We start from the raw sequence: 20,774 nt of genomic DNA, 5'->3' as shown, positions 1-20,774 counted from the left end.
GTGCATTACTTAATAATGCAATTATGCATTAATGACGGAACAGTATTCTAAAGTTTTACCATTTATTACCATTGAATGTAGTGAAGCAATTTTAGCTGTGCATAGAAAAATTGTCTTGCAAGTTTTGCGTCATCTAATCGGCTCTTCTGATTGCCTCTTTATAGAGACCACCAATCAAACTATATAAAATGATCAACAACCGACGCCCGATCAATTGGAGGACCCTTACACATTGTGTACTCAGGATTACAATTATAAAATGAGTTTCTGCTCTGCTCCATACAGCAAGAGCTGCAGACTCACAGCATAGTGTAGCAGAAGTCCGATTTCACTTATCATGTGAAGAAAGTACGGAGAGATGACTGACAGGATGATGGCAGAGGATTTGGTGTGCAACAGATCCTGAGCGTCATTGACATATAATATGCCAAATTATATATTATATAATATATTTAATTATTTCCTTTCTGAATGCATATATATAATTATTTTCCTTTCCGAATGAGGTATTCAGCTTCAGGCACATCCCTACTCCAGTACATTCAAAACTCTGCTGCAAAGGTTCTTCTCACCATTTCCAAAAAGTCTTCTCAAATGACCAAGTGGTTGCCTGTTTCCAACCAAAACCCATATAAAATCCCCTTTACCACTTTCAAAGCTCTCCACTGCCTTGCTCCACTAATATATCTCTGATTTCCTTCACCCCTACTCTTAGCTTTACTTGCTTAGGTCCTCCAGTAAGGGTTCTCTTGCCACTTTAAGCTGTCAATATTTGGAGGAATGACGTTTAGCATTGCTGCCTCCAAATTACAGTGGAGAAAATAATGATTTGATCCCCTGCTGATTTTGTAAGTTTGTCCACAAATAAATGAAGGGTCAATATTTTCTATGGTAGGTTTATTTTAATGGTTAGAGACAGAATATCAACCAAAAAATCCAGAAAAAACACATTACATATACATTATAAATTGATTTGCATTTCAGTGAGTGAAATAAGTATTTGATCCCCCCCAAGCAAAACATAATTTAGTATTTGGTGGAGAAACCCTTGTTGGCAAGCACCGAGGTAAGATGTTTCTTGTAGCTGGTCAGCAGGTTTGCACACAACTCAGGAGGTATTTTGGTCCATTCCTCTTTACAGATCCTCTCTAAATCCTTAAGGTTTCTTGGCTGTCGCTTTGCAACTCGAAGTTTCAGCTCCTTCCAAAGATTTTCTATAGAATTAAGATCTGGAGACACAAATTGCTGTAAAATTTATAGCAACTTACTGGCAATTTTGGTTGCCAGTAAGCCTGTAAATTTTACAAGATTACCGTAAATCATAAACTATAATTATACTGTAAAATTATACAGCACACCTGTAAAAGCAGCAAAACAAGAGCAGCTGTGAATTTACAGTTATTTAAAGTAATCTTTACGGTATGTTACTGTTATTAATAATGCACTGAATTAAAACCTGAGATAACTCATTTCATTTGAGGAAATTGAATTGGTCAATTGCCATTAAATATTTATACTGTGAGCTATTTCATTTGAGTCCACTAAGAAAATACTTAAATGAGTTAATTAGAAACATCAATTTAACTAAATCCTACTAGTTAACAACAGCACAATTAAAAGGTCCCCTGACATTTATTATTTTTTTATTTTTTAATGTTTCCTGGGGTGCCCTTATAATGTTAGTATGTTTTTAAAATAATTTTTTTTAATAATTTAGAAATAAAAGGCATTTTTCCTATTTTAGTCTCTGATTTGAACACTCTGTTTAAAGGATGCCCCTGCTGTGAGACTTCAGTGTAAACGCCCACTGCTGTGATTAGCTGACATGCTTGCATATGAAATAGCTAGCATTACATGTGGAACTTTCTCGAATACTTTTACTATTACAGCTATTATACGTTTTTACTATTACAGCTATCGAGATTAATTAATCGTGAGAAGTTTTTAGGTATCTATTCCCATCACATAAAAGGTTGCAGTGATGAGCATTGAGCAGATGACAGCCTGTTGATCGCGTGAATGAAGATCTTATCATTGTAACGCAGATTCTGCACTCTCACTAATGATTTCACCAATGCAAACATGAGATAAGTACAGTAAGAGCTTTGTTGTGCAGCGTAACAGCGTCATTGATTTCATAACGAGTTTTGGCAAGTGTCCAGATAAACTTGCGCTGTGTGATTGACAGCTTGGGTGATTGGAAAGGGATTGTTATTTGATTGCTTTCTGTATATATTTTAATCACAGTTTAAATAAGATTATTTTCCTCCTACCAAGAGAAACGATGTGAAGTTGATATTTTAGTCACTGGCTTGATTTACTGATGCATAAAGAGTATTGAACGATTTTGAGAGAAAGATTATCTGTCTTGGAAAGACAGTCAATCTGGTTCGTAATAAGTGAAGCTGGTAATGCTGTTTGTGGAGTTGTTTAATCCTCCTTTGCTGAGATCTTGAGAGATTTAATGTCTTCTTTTATCTTCAGTTGATTTCATCTAAGGCGGTGGCTGGAAGTCAGTAGTTTACTGTAAAATCTAAGTTAAATTTACTGAACAAAATAAGTTATTTTCTCTCTGAATGTATTTATGTGAACATAAATGTGAAATGTGAATATATATTTATGTGAATGACTAGTACTCATGAGAGTAAATGTTGAAATTAAGTGTTATTTTATGTGTTTTTGCACATAATGATATAGTGGAAATCTGTTAGTGTTTAATGATCTGTTGGGATTTAAAGCGTTTCTGTTGAGTTTTTTTGTCACCATTGTGTTGAAGAGTAGAGCCTGTGCTTCAGTCCAGGATGAGCACAGGAACATTGATGATATGCTGCATGTTGCTGTTTTTTAAAGACAATTTAAGTTCTTTACCTCATGCATGTGTGCTGTTGTGAACTAACAATTATCTGCAAGAGGATTGAGTTAAATTGATGTTTTGTAAACACATTTAAATTAATTTTATTTTTTTAGAAACAATATTTTTTTAGTGGACTCAAATGAAATAAGATCACAGTATAAATATGAAATGGCAATTGACCAACTTAAGATAATCGGTGTCCTCACATGAAATGAGTTTACACAGGTTTTAATTCATATTGTAAAGATTACAGTAAAGAACTGTAAATTCACAGCTGCTATTTACAGGTGTGCTGTATTTTTACAGTTTAATTGTAGTTGATGATTTATGGTAATCTTGTAAAATTTACAGGCTTACTGGCAACCAAAACTGCCAGTAAGTTGCTGTAAATTTTACAGTATTTTTTTTACAGTGTAGGCCACTCCAAGACCTTAATGTGCTTCTTCTTGAGCCACTCCTTTGTTGCCTTGGCAGTATGTTCTGGGTCATTGTCATGCTGGAAGACCCATCCACAACCAATCTTCAGTGTTCTGGCTGAAGTAAGGAGGTTCTCGTCCAAGATTTTCCGGTGCATTGCTCCGTCCATCAGCTCCTCAATACGGTGAAGTCGTCCCGTACCCTTAGCAGAGAAACAGCCACAGAGCATAATGTTTCCACCTTCGTGCTTGACTGTAAGGATGGTGTTCTTGGGGTCATAGTCAGCATTTCTCTTCCTCCAAATACGACGAGTTGAGTTGATGCCAAAGAGCTAAATTTTGGTCTCATCTGACCACAGCACTGTCTCCCAAGCCTTATCTGAATCATTAGATGTTCATTAGCAAACTTCAGACAGACTTGTACATGTGCAGATGTGCGGGTGCTGCAGGATTTCAATTCATTGCGGCGTAGTGTGTTACCAATGCTTTGCTTGGTGACAGGTGTCCCAACTGCCTTGAGATCATTAACAAGCTCCTCCCATGTAGTTCTGGGCTGATCCCTCACCTTTCTCATGATCATCCTTACTCCATGAGGTGAGATCTTGCATAGAGATCTTGCATGGAGCATGAGGTGAGCGATTGATAGATATTTTGTATTTCTTCCATTTCCGAATAATGAAACCAACAGTTGTCTCCTTCTCACCAAACTTCTTGCTGATGGTCTTGTAGCCCATTCCAGCCTTGTGTAGGTATACAATCTTGTCCCTGATGTCCTTTGACAGCTCTGTGGTCTTGCCCATGGTGGTGGAGAGGTTGGAATGGAAGATAGAGATTCTGTGGACAGATGTCTTTTATACACATTACGAGCTGACATAGGAGTACTTTCTTAAAGTGGATCAAATACTTATTTCACTCGTTCAAATGCTAATCAATTTATAAACTTTACATAATGTGTTTTTTCTGGATTTTTTGGTTGATATTCTGTCTCTATCCATTAAAATAAACCTACCATAAAAATGATAGACCCTTAATTTCTTTGTAAGTGGGCAAACTTACAAAATCATCAGGGGATCAAATAATTATTTTCTCCACTGTATGTGATTCCCCAATCCCTCTGGGACATCTATTTATGATTTCAAGAGAGAACTGAAAACCCACCTTTTTCTTAAATTCTATTCTTATCTAAAATAAAATAAACATTATTATAATTATAATTATTATTGTTATTATTATTATTTTACAGTATGTATGAGTACTAACCAGTTCCTGCTGGGTTATATGTGGAAGCAATCTCTGCAGCATGTCAATGTAAAGTGAGCGCTGGTTCCTCAGACTTGGGGAATACTGGCTCATTATGTGCTGGAACCACTCATGATCTGCTGCATTCCAGCCACAATTCCTGAGACAAAAAGACACACAGTAAAAATGACTCTTCTCAGATAATACTTCCTAGACTACACAGGTTAAATTCCATACTATGGATGCTTACTTCTGCCTCAGAGTAAAATAAATAAATAAAATAAAATAAATAATAATAATACTAACAGAATAAAAAGTTAATTGCAACATTATTTTTGTAATTGTGAATTTATATTTCAAAATATTACTTTATATCTCACGATTTAACTTCATATTTACCAATGTGATTTTAACTGTGACTTGATGTCTTATAATAATTATTCTCAAAATTGTCTTGTGTTTGCAAATTCCTTCTCTCCACATCTCACAATGTAACCTTTTCTCACAATTACCTACTTCATTTCTTACTCTGACATTTATCATATGACTGGTGTACTATATACAAAGTCTTCTGAGAGGGTTTTGTGAGTAACCGGCATTAATTTAATTATTTGTCGTTTCCCACCACCATAGCTAATCTACTGCCGTGATTGGTCATCTGATACATGAGAATCAGTGGCATTTGGTACATTTGATGTCAAACTTGGTGTGACATCTTAATGTGGCATAATTATATATATACAACCACAAATAAGATTTGAGATGTGTGGCAGAGGAGAAGATTATCAATGATTAACCATTTAAAAGTCAGTCTGTTGACTTGAAAAATGTATGTACCACTGTTTTGTCCTTTTGGGATCTTACCAACATTTTGTGGTCGACATTTACTGTATGGAAAAGAGCAGCATAAGCATTCTTCAGAATTCATCTTTTTGTGCTCCATGGAAAGAAGTCATATGGTTTGGATCCTGGCCTGCTGTTGACATTGACTCTGTTGAACTGTCTATCTGGCTCTGACCCTCACCTACCCTTTCACAATTTCTATAATCATCTGAATTTACTTGGCATAGGCTAAGTTTTGGCTGAAATAAAGAAATTGGCTGAAATCTTGTTAGCTAGTACTTATTAGAATATTTCTGTCAGGACCACTATCGCCAAAGATGACAGACATTTAGCATACAGTTTGGATTGGCGGTATGGTTCTGTTCTGGGCAAGTAAAAAAACACTCATATTTTACATACATTTTAACATGTCCACTACATATAGATTATAACAGATTATAAAAGAGATGATAATTAAGAATGTTACTTTTCCAGGCCCTTCATTCTGCTCTCCACTATTGCTAGTCTGAGTTTATTTTTCTCAGTAAGAGAGTGGAAGCTGTGAATAAGATCTGATCTGAGGTCAGGGTACGGGCAGTCTGCAGTGAAGATCTCCTCTGGAACCTTTTCCAAATATGCTACATGGCTTCCCATTGCTGCAGACTGTAGGTGCTCCTGTAGGACAAACAGTTTTATCTTCCAACATGGCTAATGAAATGTTTTACTACAATTTAATTACAACTTGAACACATTTTTGTATACTTTTCCACAACAAAACTCACTGATTAATGTATCATTGAAGACACAGTTGAATCAAAATTAAAGCTTTGTAGCAGTCAATGTCTTTTTGAAATAATCTATATGCTAGCACATTCCTGAAATATAAGCTTATGTGTTTAAAATTGACAGTCTGTCTCTCTCAGGAAAACGGACCAAAAATATTGATGACATCATGTTGGACTTAAGAATGTCCCTCCCCCAGACCTTTTACCACACGTCCAGAAATAGCCAGTAGTCAATTGTAGTCATGTAACTAATGGCAATTAATTTAATATACAGTATCTTACTAAAGTGAGTACACCCCTCACATTTCAGCAAACGTTTAGTATATCTTCTCAAGGGACAATACTATATTAAATATCTGGCAACAAAAGTGAGTACACCCTAAGTGAACATGTCAAAACTGTGTCCAAAGTGTCAATATTTTGTGTAAGCACCATTGATATCTAGCATTGCCTTAATCCTCCTAGGCATGGAATTCACCAGAGCTGCACAGGTTGCTGCTGGGATACTCTTCTACTCCTCCATAATGACATCATGGAGCTGCTGGATGTGAGACATAGGGTGCTTCTCCACCTTCTGCTTGAGGATTCCCCACAGGTGCTCAATAGGGTTCAGGTCTGGAAAAAATACCTGGCCACTCCATCACCTTCAACTTCAGAGTCCTCAGCAAGGCAGTTGTCATCTTGGTGGTGTGTTTGGGGTCGTTATCATGTCGTTCAGCCTAGTTTCTGAAGGGAGGGCAACATGTTCTTCTTCAGAATGTCACAGTACATGTTGGAATCCATGTTTCCCTCAATGAAGCACAGCTCCCCAGTACCAGCAGCACTCATGCAGCCCCAGACCAGGGTGTCGCCACACATGTTGGACACCATCTGAGCCAAACAAGTTTATCTTAATCTCATCAGACCACAGGACATGGTTCCAGTAATGTATAATCTTGGACAGGTTGCTTTCAGCAAACTGTTTGCGGGCTTTCTTGTGAGCCAGCTTCAGTAGAGGCTTCCTTCTGGGACGACGGCCATGCAAACCGACTTGTTGCAGTGTGCAGCGTATGGTCTGAGCACTGACAAATTGACCTTCCGCTTCCGACGCACAGCACGAGGACTCAACTTCTTTGATCGACCCTTGTGAGGCCTGTTCCGAATGGAACCCGTCTTGGAAAACCTCTGTATGACCCTGGCCTGTATTGTAACTCAGTTTCAGGGTGTTACCAATCTTCTTAGGCCATCTTTTTGGAGAGCAACAATTCAAATTCTCAAATCCTTAGAGAGTTATTTGCCACGAGGTGCCATGTTGAACATCCAGTGGTCAGTATGAGAGAATTGTACTGGCTGTATGTTGAGTTATTTTCAGAGGACAGTAAATATATTGCTATTCAAGCAGCACATTGACTACTCTAAAATATATCCAAGTTTCATTTCTATAGTATATATAGTATTATATAGTATATATATATATATATATATATATATATATATATAGTAGTCCCTTGAGAAGATATACTAAAATGTTTGCTGAAATGTGAGGGGTGTACACACTTTTGTGAGATGTATATAAATATAAGTATATAAATTCAAGTATATATATACATCTATCTATCTATCTGCATACAGTGGGGAGAACAAGTATTTGATACACTGCCGATTTTGCAGGTTTTCTCACTGTGAGTGATGGAATCTAAAACAAAAATCCAGAAAATCACTTTGTATGATTTTTAAGTAATTAATTTGCATTTTATTGCATGATATAAGTATTTGATACATCAGAAAAGCAGAACTTAATATTTGGTACAGAAACCTTTGTTTGCAGTTACAGAGATCATAGGTTTCCTGTAGTTCTTGACCAGGTTTGCACACACTGCAGCAGGGATTTTGGCCCATTCCTCCATACAAACCTTCTCCAGATCCTTCAGGTTTCGGGGCTGTTGCTGGGCAATACGGACTTTCAGCTTCCTCCAAAGATGTTCTATTGGTTTCAGGTCTGGAGACTTACTGAGGGAAGGAGGTTGTTGGCCAAGATCTTGCGATACATGGCCCCATCCATCCTCCCCTCAATACGGTGCAGTCGTCCTGTCCCCTTTGCAGAAAAGCATCCCCAAAGAAGGATGTTTCCACCTCCATGCTTCACGGTTGGGATGGTGTTCTTGGGGTTGTACTCATCCTTCTTCTTCCTCCAAACACGGCGAGTGGAGTTAAGACCAAAAAGCTTTATTTTTGTCTCATAAGACCACATGACCTTCTCCCATTCCTCCTCTGGATCATCCAGATGGTCATTGGCAAACTTCAGACGGGCCTGGACATGCACTGGCTAGAGCAGGGGGACCTTGCATGTGCTGCAGAATTTTAATCCATGACTGCGAAGTGTGTTACTAATGGTTTTCTTTGAGACTGTGGTCCCAGCTCTCTTCAGGTCATTGACCAGGTCTTGCCATGTAGTTCTGGGCTGATCCCTCACCTTCCTCATGATCATTGATACCCCACGAGGTGAGATCTTGCATGGTGCCCCAGACCGAGGGAGATTGACCACGATCTTGAACTTCTTCCATTTTCTAATAATTGCACCAACAGTTGTTGCCTTCTCACCAAGCTGCTTGCCTATTGTCCTGTAGCCCATCCCAGCCTTGTGCAGGTCTACAATTTTATCCCTGATGTCCTTACACAGCTCTCTGGTCTTGGCCATTGTGGAGAGGTTGGTGTCTGTTTGATTGAGTGAGTGTGTGGACAGGTGTCTTTTATACAGGTAACAAGTTCAAACAGGTGCAGTTAATACAGGTAATGATTGGAGAACAGGAGGGCTTCTTAAAGAAAAACTAACAGGTCTGTGAGAGCTGGAATTCTTACTGGTTGGTAGGTGATCAAATACTTATGTCATGCAATAAAATGCAAATTAATTATAAAAAAATCATACAATGTGATTTTCTGGATTTTTGTTTTAGATTCCGTCTCTCACAGTTGAAGTGTACTTATGATAAAAATTACAGACCTCTACATGCTTTGTAAGTAGAAAAACCTGCAAAATCGGCAGTGTATAAAATACTTGTTCTCCCCACTGTACATACATATATATATATATATATATATATATATATATATATATATATATATATCATATACATCAGGCATTCATAAATATAAATACATATTAAAAATATTATAAAGCCCATTAAAATCAGCTTTTTAGAAGCCACATAGAAAATGACAACAGATGTGGAAGGCTACCGTAAAATACTAAGACTGACCTAAAAACATTACAGGTTACCAACATTTTAATGTTCAGTGAAAAGTGTATAGGCCTGTAGTAGAAATCTAAAGTGACCTTGAGTTCATTAACACAGATGTCCTGCTGTAGAGATTCACATTCACATTGCAGTCTGTTCATCACCTCCTGTTGCTGCTGTCTGACAGACAGAACCTAAAACACAACGAGACAGGGTTAATCAAAGTTAGAAAATTATGTATATTATATATGAAATATATACACACATAGATTGCTTCTTCTTAGAGCAGCCAGATCTCTCTCTCTCTCTCTCTCTCTCTCACACACACACACACACACAAACACACACACACGTTGGGTTCCATGTTTTATGGGGACTTTCCATAGGTATAATAATATTTATACTGTATAAACTGTATATTATATACCCTAACTCTACCCCTAAACCTATACATCACAGAAAACTTTTCAAATGAATCATGAATCATTTTCAAAAAACATAATTCTGTATATTTTATAAGCGTGTTCCTCATGGGGACAAAAAAAATAATAATTTCCACAAGGTCAAAAATTACTGGTAGTACTATCTTTGTGGAGAAATAACGTAGGGTTTACCAGGACCACACACACACACACACACACAATGGTACCTTATCATTATGAGGACTTTCTGCAGGCGTAATGGTTTTTATGCTGACCTAACCCTAACCCTGATTTTTTACATTATTGAAAAAAACAATGTTTAGTATGTGTATTTAGTCTTTTCAACTCTTTTGAATTTTGGGGACAGCTGGATGTACTCATAATCTAGTGCAGGGGTGCCCAATCCTACTCCTGCCAATCGACTGTCCTGCACAGTTCATCTCCAACCCTAATCAAACACACCTGAAGCAACCAATTAAGGTCTTCAGGATCACTTGAAAATTAAAGGAAGGTGTGTTTGATTAGGGTTGGAGATGAACTGTGCAGGACAGTCGATCGGCAGGAGCAGGATTGGGCACCCCTGATCTAGGGGAAGTGGCCAGAAACCTGAATACACACAATATTATGAGGAAATTGGGTGAAGTACACACACACACACACACACACACACAGTTGATTAACACCATTGTCCAAAATGGATGTGTATGCTCAATAAAAAATGTGTGTATTGCTTATTGTGATTGGGTACCTGTGGTAAGACTTCCTCTAGCTCACTGATGTGGTTGGCTATAGAGCAGTGTGATATCAGTCTGTACTGCAGATCATCTTTTAGGTGATAAACAGGTTCTGCTGTGGTTAATCTAAACTTTTCACGTTCCTTTTCCAGCTCCAATTCTAGACACATACAAAACATGCACTTCAAGTAATATAATGCAAGTTAAATAATATCAAATATTCTGAATAAGAAAATGCTGGTCCTAGATCTAGTCAGGCTGGTCTAGTTTGATAGAAGGGTTATAGAGGGGTTTTGGAAACCAGTTTTGGCTAGCTAGCACATTAGCCAATGTGAACCCAATGTGAAGTGGCAATACATATGGTAATGTATCATTATATTCAATTTATATTGTGATTTCAATATGAATATGTAGCTAACAGTATTTCACGTGTTTCAATATTCCAACAAAAACCAAAGTGAACTTTACCATATTCCTGTAACTGAGAAAGGATATCTATGTCTGCTTCCTCTTCAAGTCCAACTCCACGAAGAAAATGTTGAAATTCTTTCTCAGTCTTGTGCCTGAAACATTCAATAAACATCACAGTTTATAGAGATTACAATTTATATGAGATTTTCAAGTGCCAGAAATGAAGTTACAAATTACGAGTTGCAAGAGTCACAAGTGCATGTCTACTGCAGTGGGAAAAATCTCAGTGCTCTCATAGGAATTAATTGAAAACATCTGTTTGGCTTAATTTACTCCAGACCAGTGGACATGCACTAAACTAGATCAGGATATGCCTGTTTTGCAGTAGATATGTGTCTTCATCTTAACGTGATGGTCGAAGCAGGTTCTGAAAAGTGACTTTTAAAGATACTATATGTGAAACAGTTTGAAACAATAAGCATTTTTTAATAGTAGTAGGCCACATACAGTATGTAACCTTAGGTTCCCCCACATAACCGTCAAATGGTGCCCTCTCTTTATACTGAACTCTATCCTCTATTTTATTTTATTTATTTATTTATACAGGTAAGTTGACTGAGAACGAGTTCTCATTTACAGCAACGACCTGTGTAGGTCACAAAAAAAGAGAAATGCAGCCAGGAATGCAATATACAGTAAAACAAGCTAAATAAATTAGCTAAAATAATAAATGTTACCATCACATTTACTCCATCTACTGTATCAGGAGCCTGATTCCTTTTATTAATTGCGAAGTATTGTTTGCTTGGTCAGCAATTTTGAGCTTCAAATTTCCAATCAGTCCAATCAAGTAATTAGTCAGGAATGAGATCATGGAAATCACAGGTAATATTGGATATTATGGATAATATTACTGCTGGTTCATATGTATACACACACACATACACACGAGATAACAAGGACTCTCGCTGGTAAGAGATTGTGTATTAAATATACATTTAATGTATAAATGTCCATGCATGTTAGATTTGGTAGGGTCTGTGACCCTTTTTTCTAGGACCTTGTATGGATTAAATCCAATGATCCAATGTTTTTTCTGGTATATCTATTTGTATTCACTACCTTTTTGTGTAACGGGTATAGAAATTATACTGTTAAATGTATGTATTGTTAAGTATAATTCACACAAAATTGTTCATTTTCATATTCCTGATGTAGCTGCCTGATTGAAATGTGACTGCTTTCCCCTTTAATTGTTGTGATGTCATGAGCCAACATAACTTCCGGTTCTGTCAAGTCAAGTCAAGTCATCTTCATTTATATAGCGCTTTTAACAATGTAGATTGTTTCAAAGCAGCTTTACAGAGATAAACGTATTTTAAATTTAGGCAATGTCAAGGGCAATTCACTCAAAGAGGCTGCTTATTTGGTCTCTTGTAAGAGGTATGTTTTCCTGATTATACTATTTTCCTGTTTAATGTGATTTTTCTTTACTCAATTTGTTTCATTCTCTTTATTGGCCCTTTTGCATTGTAACTGAATTGGAAACGTCTAGGTTACTGTAACCTCTGTTCCCTGAGAACAGGGAACGAGAAACTGCGTCAATTGACACTAAGGGGAATGTCTCAGGTGTGACAGGTGTCTGAAATCACAATCAAATCACGGTAATCCTATTGACCGGCGACAGCCCATGAATCATTAACGTGCGACCTGGAAGTACATAAGGGCGCCTTGCAAACAAGATAATCACCTTTTCGTCTGAAGGGACTGTTTGGTAGGCAGGCCCCGAGGCATGGCGAAAAGACGCAGTGTCTCGTTCCCTGTTCTCAGGGAACAGAGGTTACAGTCGTAACCTAGACGTTCCCTTTCGAAAGGGAACTCGCACTGCGTGGATTGACGCTAAGGGGAACGATATACCAATGCCACCATGCTAAGGGGAGTGGATACCCATTGGCAGAGACAACTGTCAGAAGCTGCAAATTCAAATGAAATGCCAGAACCACTCACCCTCTGGTCACACTGGGCGGTCATAGCCCATGCTATACATATAACAGGAAAACCTCCATAAACATTGTTTAATGAAAGGCCTACCTGGGCCTGCTCAAGGGCCTAGGACCACAGCTTCAAATTTGAAACATCTGTGCCGTTCATTCATTCACACACAGACACACAATTCATATTTAAACAGTCTTTTTGCGGTTTACAGACACTATTGCTTATCGCGATTAGAACAAAGCACTGAAGAATAAAGAACTTACAATTCACAATCCTCAAGCTGGATCCGTTGCTCCTCGAAGTGAAACTAAACCAGCATATCTGAGGTAAATTTCCCAGGATTATTTCTCACAGCGAAGCAAGGCGACGTAAAGTGCATGAGTTTGATTTGTTGCGTGAAACTTGATGCATTTTATCCAGCTGATGTGGGCGTTGACACGTTTGCATGGATTGCCTCAGATCATTTGCGTTTGAATAGCGCTTTCCGTGGGCATGTCACATTAGCACATAACGAGCTATAATGAGCTGAAATGAGAACGACTGACATCTCTCTCTTTTCATACAGATGATGACATAAACTGAGAATATTTGTTTTTTATATAAACTAGAAAAATGCATTTCCGGGGGAACTGCAAAGTGTGCTTGCTCGGGTGCGGTTCACTAACGTTAGCAGGTAGTGGATAAGGGTGCGTTGAAGTTTGCTTGATCTTAGAATTTCAGCAATAGTACTTTTTTCAAGATTGTGCAAAAAGGTGAAAAGTTATGTGCATTAAGAGACATGCCTGCAATGTAGACTAGTGCCAATGGCATTGTTTATGTGGCTTGGTTGTTGGTTTTGAAATAATTGGTTATGAATATACAGCAGAGAGTGGGAGTGTTTTGGGTGATGAAATAGTATTGAAAAGAAGTTGACAGTCTTAATTTACTGTATCCAATAAGCCAATACAAAACTCACCCAGCTGTTCTGTGGTTGAGTGTTCCCTTTAATTAGGAACAAATTTACTATCTCAAATTAAGGTCTACCGTAATTAGCGATGCTTTGATTGCTGCTGTCAAGATGGTTGTCATCACCTACAAAGAAACGCTGATTTTTATAACTTACCGTCAGTCCTCATATTGTAATTAAATGAAAAACGCTATCAGTTTCACTATTAGCTTATTCTGGCGATGCTTATTCTGGCGATGCAATCGCAACAACATGGATAACGCTGTTTGGCCTTGCCTAACTTTATATGACAAATATATTCGCTTCATCTCAGAGCAAATGATTAAAAAATAAATTCACAGATGCGAGAAAAAAGATGTCAAACTGTCTTTTATTATTGGCCCATATTGATTTTTTTATCTTGTCCATCCTCACATTGGAGTCTCGAGTTAATGTACAAAATTTGGTTTCGATACGTGACAGCGTTCCTGAAATATGAACTACTTCCTGTTTTGGCGACTACGCCACTGATTTCGTTTGGCTGTGACGGGCAAACGCTTCCGAAAATCAAAAATCCTTCTAGTAACTTTTGTGAGGCTTGGTCCAAGGATCATGTACATCCAGTTTCGTGAAGTTCGGACCAAATTTGTGACCTGTGAAAATTTAGTTTCGCTTTCTGTTCAATCCACTATGGCGGACGAACGACATGGACTCGTGATGTCATCTTCGCGAGCAACTTACACCGGTACTGACCGTGCGTTTTAAAGTTGGAACGGTGTCTCTGTCTCAAAGGGCCTAGGCGCAGGAGCTGGCCAAAATGTATCTCCCGGGAATAATAATAATAAGAAGAAGAAGAAGAAAACTTAAGAAGAACAATAAGTGTGCTGCTTTCAGTAAGCACACTTAATAATAATAAGAAGAAGAAGAAGAAAACTTAAGAAGAACAATAAGTGTGCTGCTTTCAGCAAGCACACTTAATAATAAAAATAAGAAAACTTAAGAAGAACAATAAGTGTGCTGCTTTCAGCAAGCACACTTAATTACTTCTTTTAAAAGAAGATAATTCAAGCTTTATGCCTGTGTGACTTTATGCCTGAGTATTCGCTGAGTTACAGTTCATTTTCGGACGCGTTTCAGAATGGACTTCACTGACAGAGAGAAGGCAGAACTCTTATCATGTTTATTTTTCTTTATTTGGCAAAAAGCAGTACACACAAAAAAATAGACACTTAACAGGATCAAATGATGCATAACACTTATACACTCACCTAAAGGATTATTAGGAACACCATACTAATACTGTGTTTGACCCCCTTTCGCCTTCAGAACTGCCTTAATTCTACGTGGCATTGATTCAACAAGGTGCTGAAAGCATTCTTTAGAAATGTTGGCCCATATTGATAGGATAGCATCTTGCAGTTGATGGAGATTTGTGGGATGCACATCCAGGGCACGAAGCTCTCGTTCCACCACATCCCAAAGATGCTCTATTGGGTTGAGATCTGGTGACTGTGGGGGCCATTTTAGTACAGTGAACTCATTGTCATGTTTAAGAAACCAATTTGAAATGATTCGAGCTTTGTGACATGGTGCATTATTCTGCTGGAAGTAGCCATCAGAGGATGGGTACATGGTGGTCATAAAGGGATGGACATGGTCAGAAACAATGCTCAGGTAGGCCGTGGCATTTAAACGATGCCCAATTGGCACTAAGGGGCCTAAAGTGTGCCAAGAAAACATCCCCCACACCATTACACCACCACCACCAGCCTGCACAGTGGTAACAAGGCATGATGGATCCATGTTCTCATTCTGTTTACGCCAAATTCTGACTCTACCATCTGAATGTCTCAACAGAAATCGAGACTCATCAGACCAGGCAACATTTTTCCAGTCTTCAACTGTCCAATTTTGGTGAGCTCGTGCAAATTGTAGCCTCTTTTTCCTATTTGTAGTGGAGATGAGTGGTACCCGGTGGGGTCTTCTGCTGTTGTAGCCCATCCGCCTCAAGGTTGTGCGTGTTGTGGCTTCACAAATGCTTTGCTGCATACCTCGGTTGTAACGAGTGGTTATTTCAGTCAAAGTTGCTCTTCTATCAGCTTGAATCAGTCGGCCCATTCTCCTCTGACCTCTAGCATCAACAAGGCATTTTCGCCCACAGGACTGCCGCATACTGGATGTTTTTCCCTTTTCACACCATTCTTTGTAAACCCTAGAAATGGTTGTGAGTGAAAATCCCAGTAACTGAGCAGATTGTGAAATACTCAGACCGGCCCGTCTGGCACCAACAACCATGCCACGCTCAAAATTGCTTAAATCACCTTTCTTTCCCATTCTGACATTCAGTTTGGAGTTCAGGAGATTGTCTTGACCAGGACCACACCCCTAAATGCATTGAAGAAACTGCCATGTGATTGGTTGATTAGATAATTGCATTAATGAGAAATTGAACAGGTGTTCCTAATAATTCTTTAGGTGAGTGTATGTAAGATCAAAATCGACAGAATATTTTGAGTCTCTTTAGCACTGATAAGAAAAAAAGCGAGCAGATCACGCCGGCGTGATCGCCGACCCCAGGGGGTTAATAACTAATGATCTTTGCAACGGAAGTGAATCAATCAATCAAAACTAACTTTAGCTGGACAATAACTTTATGATAGAGCTGCTGTAAAGCCAAAACAATCTCTGTTACTGTAATTTCCCATTATCACTGAAAGCTGCTTTGAAACAATCTATATTATTAACAGCGCTATATAAATGAAGGTGACTTGACTTGACTAAATCGTCCCGGGTTATGACTGTAACCCAGGGAACGAGATGCTGCATCGAGAAATTGACACATTGGGGAATGCCTTTCAGCATGATACGTCTGAAGCCTGTATGGAACTAGTCCAATCTCGATTGGTGTTGTCATTACGTCATTTGTGACATTGCATGTGACGGCGATGCGGAAGCTATAAAAGGACGGCAAGTCGATCTCAGAAGCGCAGGAAGTGTGGCCGAGGGACGCAGTGTCACATTCCCTTCTCAAGACGAGAGAACTTGTGAACCCGGTGTAGAGGGCAGATCCAGACTATAATGTTTTATGAAGGTGTGTGGGGAGGCCCAGCTGGCAGCATCACAGACCTCTTGGAGGGAAACCCCTGCTAGCAGGGCTTTAGAGGATGCCACTCGTCTAGTTGAGTGGGCTCTTATCAGGAGAGGCGAAGGCAAATTGCACGCCTCGTAAGCTGAAGAAATTGCCTCCACTATCCATCTGCTAATAGTTTGTTTAGAGGCAGGGGAACCCTTCTCAGGTGACCCAAAACACACAAGCATCTGGTCCGACTTCCTCCAGCCTGAGGACCTGTGTACGTAGGCCTCCAGAGCTCGGACCGGGCATAAAAGATGTAGCTTAGCTTGATCAGTCGACACATGCGGTGGAGGATGGAATGCCTGCAAGATTACAGACCGTGCCACATTTGCAGGCACCTTAGGCACATAACCGGGTCTAGGGTGGAGAATGCCTCTCACTTTGCCAGGAGCAAACTCGAAGCAAGAGGGAGCAACAGATAGCGCCTGCAGGTCCAGGCCTTTTGTGGGGGAGCACGAGAGGCAACACTCTCCTTCTGCTGCTGTAGGTGCGAGGAGCTGGCGGCTGCCTCGTGGGACTGCACCCTGGCAGCAGACCCACGGGATCTGGAGTGACGGCGGGGGATTAGCTGTTTAAATGTAGCTGACTGTCGCTTCGCCTCCTGAAACCGTCTCATTTCGACAACAGTATTGACTGCGTCACCGAAAAGGCCAGAAGGCGAAAATAGGGCATCGAGGAGGAAGCCCCTGTCCTTCTCCCCGATGCCCGACAGGTTCAGCCACAGGTGTCTCTCCGTAGCTACTAATGCTGCCATAAAGCGGTCGATGGCACGGGCCGTCTCTTTAGTAGCACAGAGAGACAAGTCAACCGCTCGACAAAGTTCAGTAACCTCGATGCCCAAAATATCTAACTCCTCGGAGCCAAATAGTTTGAGCATCGGGTCCTCGTTCTGGGCGGAAGAAGCCGCAGAGCGGGCTTCCGACTCCTGAACGGGACCAATAGAGCTGGCTGCTGATTGCTGAGAAGGGGCCAAAGCCGTCTCAACATCATCCACAAGCTCCATCTGCGAACCCCATGAGTGAAGACGACGCGCTGCCTCAACAGACGGGGGTCCCGACCCACGGGGAACGCGAGCCTGGCCTGACTCATCGAACAGGGCCAGCCAGGACCGGAGCGTCCTGAGAGGCAGCAAATCACAGTTTGCACAGATAGCGCCCTCGAGCGGTGCCCGTGCATGCTGCACTCCCAGACAAACAACACAAAGCGAGTGTTTGTCACCCTCGCTCAAATAGCGCGGGCAAGGGGACGCTCACTGCCTGAATTGTTTATCCTTATCTGCTATATATATATAGTTTTATATATTTATATTTATATATATATATATATATATATATAGAGAGAGAGAGAGAGAGAGAGAGAGTGTTGGAGATTTTCCTTTGCCTCATGTAAAAGTCTGTATTTCTGTGTCTCAGTCAGAACCCAGGTTAAATCAGGATACATCAGGTCAAATTAGGTCAAGTGGTCTGTGAGGATGAAAGAGTACCTAACAAGCTCAGAGAGAAGATGTGTATAGGTAGCTGATAAGATGGTACTAAAAACGTTAATTAAAAATGATGGATGGTATTACAACACTGCAGGTGCATTGAATCATGTGACCAAAGATATTCTTTAAAAATGGGTATGACCAAAGATTTTTCCACCAATAGAATAATGTCTCCGGGAAAGATGATGCTAATGGTAGCGAGATCTTGATAGCTGATTGGCTACCTAGTGATAAGAAAAGGTATAAGACCTGAGGTTCTGACCATTGCAGATCAGATGAACAGCTGCATCTCACTTTGTTGCTTGTCAATAAAGTTACTTCTTCTGAAACCTGGAACTTTGACTCTTGAGAGATTTCTTCGAGACCCGATTTGAGGACTTAGAATTTGCTACAACATAATTGGCGAGCGAAGCCAGGAGTGGCGAAGGGGTCGAGGAGTGACCGGGGGAGCTCGCTGGCAGAGGCCTCACAAAACAAAGGCGCGCCATAAAATCAGGTAAGCAACTTTTTGCTTATATTTGTTTTGTGTGGCTCCTTGGAAGCTAGCACCTGGTTGGTAACGGCCTTAAATAAAAGACCCCACCAAAAAGAACCTAAAATTGATAAGGAATCAAAAGGAGGGTAATTTCCAGGTCTCAAGAAGGAGCGCATGCGTAAGTAGGCCTAAAGCAAGAAGTGCTTAAAAGGCAAGAAGTGCCTAAACGCAAGAAGTGCGAAATAAAGCAAGAAGTGCTTAAAAGGCAAGAAGTGCCTAAACGCAAGAAGTGCGAAATAAAGCAAGAAGTGCTTAAAACGCAAGAAGTGCGTCAGTTAGATAAGATAAAGCGTTTAATAAATTCCGGAGCATAAAATTGGCTTTAAGAAAAATTTATAAAAGGCCAGGATCCAGAGATAAAGTTTCTTTTGGTTGTGCTGTGATCACAGATTGCGCTGCTGTAAACTGCTCTGCTTTAACACTAATTGCGCTGTGTTAAACTGTTTTGCTTTGCCACTAACTACGCTACTTTAAACTGCTCTGCCTGATAATTAACCGTGTTGCTTTGAGCTGTTTTGTGTTGGCACTGACCACGCTGCTTTGAACTGCCCTAATTAAGAGAAGAGAAGTCACTCCTGAGATAAGACTGAGATAAGTGACTGAGAGAAGCTGAGACAGTGAAAGTGTATGAGAATATTATGTGAGATCTATAAAGATGGAGAGACGAGACTGATGAAATTCTATGGACAGTGAAAAGCAAATTAATATAAAGAATATAAGAAAATATAGAATTCATAAAAACACTCCCAGATACTGGGTTTGTAGACTGTTTGGTCACGTTCCAGATTGCAGATTCTGTGATCCAGATAGAGAAACACAGCCCATACTGAACAGAAATTGAATGAATTAACTTTGTCTCTCCATTTGTTATAAGGAAAAATAACTGTGTGTGTGTGTATGTATGTACGTACGTATGTGTGTGAATGAAATCTCGGGTGTATGAATGAATATACTAACAAACTAAGTATATTTGGATTGAGATAAAGAAGTAGGGAGGGAGAAAGGTGATAGCAATAAAACAACTGATTATATTTTTTTTGAAGCTTGAAGAAGAAAACACATGTTTGACCAGGGCACGAAATCATTATGAGGAAGAAGATAGGAGGGAATCGAGAGAAAGAAAAGAGGGAAATGACTTTAAACAGGCATTAAGACAAACCAAAGGCATCAAAAATCATTTTTGGTTAGAAAAAAAATTCATAGATGATGAAGGACAGAGACAAGAATTGACGATTCAAAAGAAAAATTAATTCTTACAAAAATTGACAAAAATCACAAATCTGAGTCAACTTGAGGATGAGTGGCCCTTAGTGGATTGGGTTAAAGCGATCAAAAGACAGATAACCTTTGAAGTCTTAAGACCACACTTGAACAGATTTGACCTTCCCAAAACTACCCTTTTGGAATCATTGCTGATTAAATCAAAAATAAATCTGAATCCATTGTATATCCCATACCTGAAAAGAGATGTGTGGTACACTTGGCCTCGGGGTTTGGGAGGAGCCACAATTTTGATGAACATGTATATGGTAGTGAGCTCAAGCCCAGAACAGTGGGAAAGTGAGACAATCGTTAAAGTCGGACAGGGAGGAGAAATCAGACCAGCACTGGTAGATAACTGGACACTGGAAAAACTAGTGGTAGTGGTAGTTTTGAGGAGCAACCCCAACCATACCAGTCATATGTGGGTAGAAATTCATGAAAAAGACAGAAGAGCAGTCAGTTGTCAAAAAAGAGCAGTCAGTAACAACTGATAATGTTGCAACGATGGACAAATAGGAGGGGCAGGAGAGGAAATGGGGAGA

The 20,774-nt window shown here is 39.5% G+C and overlaps 1 protein-coding gene across 1 annotated transcript in view; it reads right to left on the bottom strand.

The window, feature by feature from the left end:
• Window positions 1-20,491, bottom strand: part of LOC311087845 (coiled-coil domain-containing protein 148-like) — a gene marked incomplete at its 5' end in the record, with an annotated part of 54,053 nt that extends 33,562 nt beyond the window's left edge. The window contains 7 exons of the mRNA XM_084121315.1: window positions 4,531-4,669; window positions 5,819-6,006; window positions 9,430-9,525; window positions 10,502-10,647; window positions 10,956-11,050; window positions 17,332-18,069; window positions 20,427-20,491. Coding sequence (XP_083977441.1) covers window positions 4,531-4,669; window positions 5,819-6,006; window positions 9,430-9,525; window positions 10,502-10,647; window positions 10,956-11,050; window positions 17,332-18,069; window positions 20,427-20,491 — 1,467 coding nt within the window. The remainder of the gene's footprint in view (window positions 1-4,530; window positions 4,670-5,818; window positions 6,007-9,429; window positions 9,526-10,501; window positions 10,648-10,955; window positions 11,051-17,331; window positions 18,070-20,426) is intronic.
• Window positions 20,492-20,774: the final 283 nt, after the last annotated feature.

The sequence above is a fragment of the Abramis brama genome, assembly GCF_963993115.1.
Source record: "Abramis brama genome assembly, chromosome: 8".
Classification (NCBI taxonomy): domain Eukaryota; kingdom Metazoa; phylum Chordata; class Actinopteri; order Cypriniformes; family Leuciscidae; genus Abramis; species Abramis brama.
Note: the sequence above shows the minus strand (reverse complement) of the source record. Positions and strands in the feature narration are given on the sequence as shown.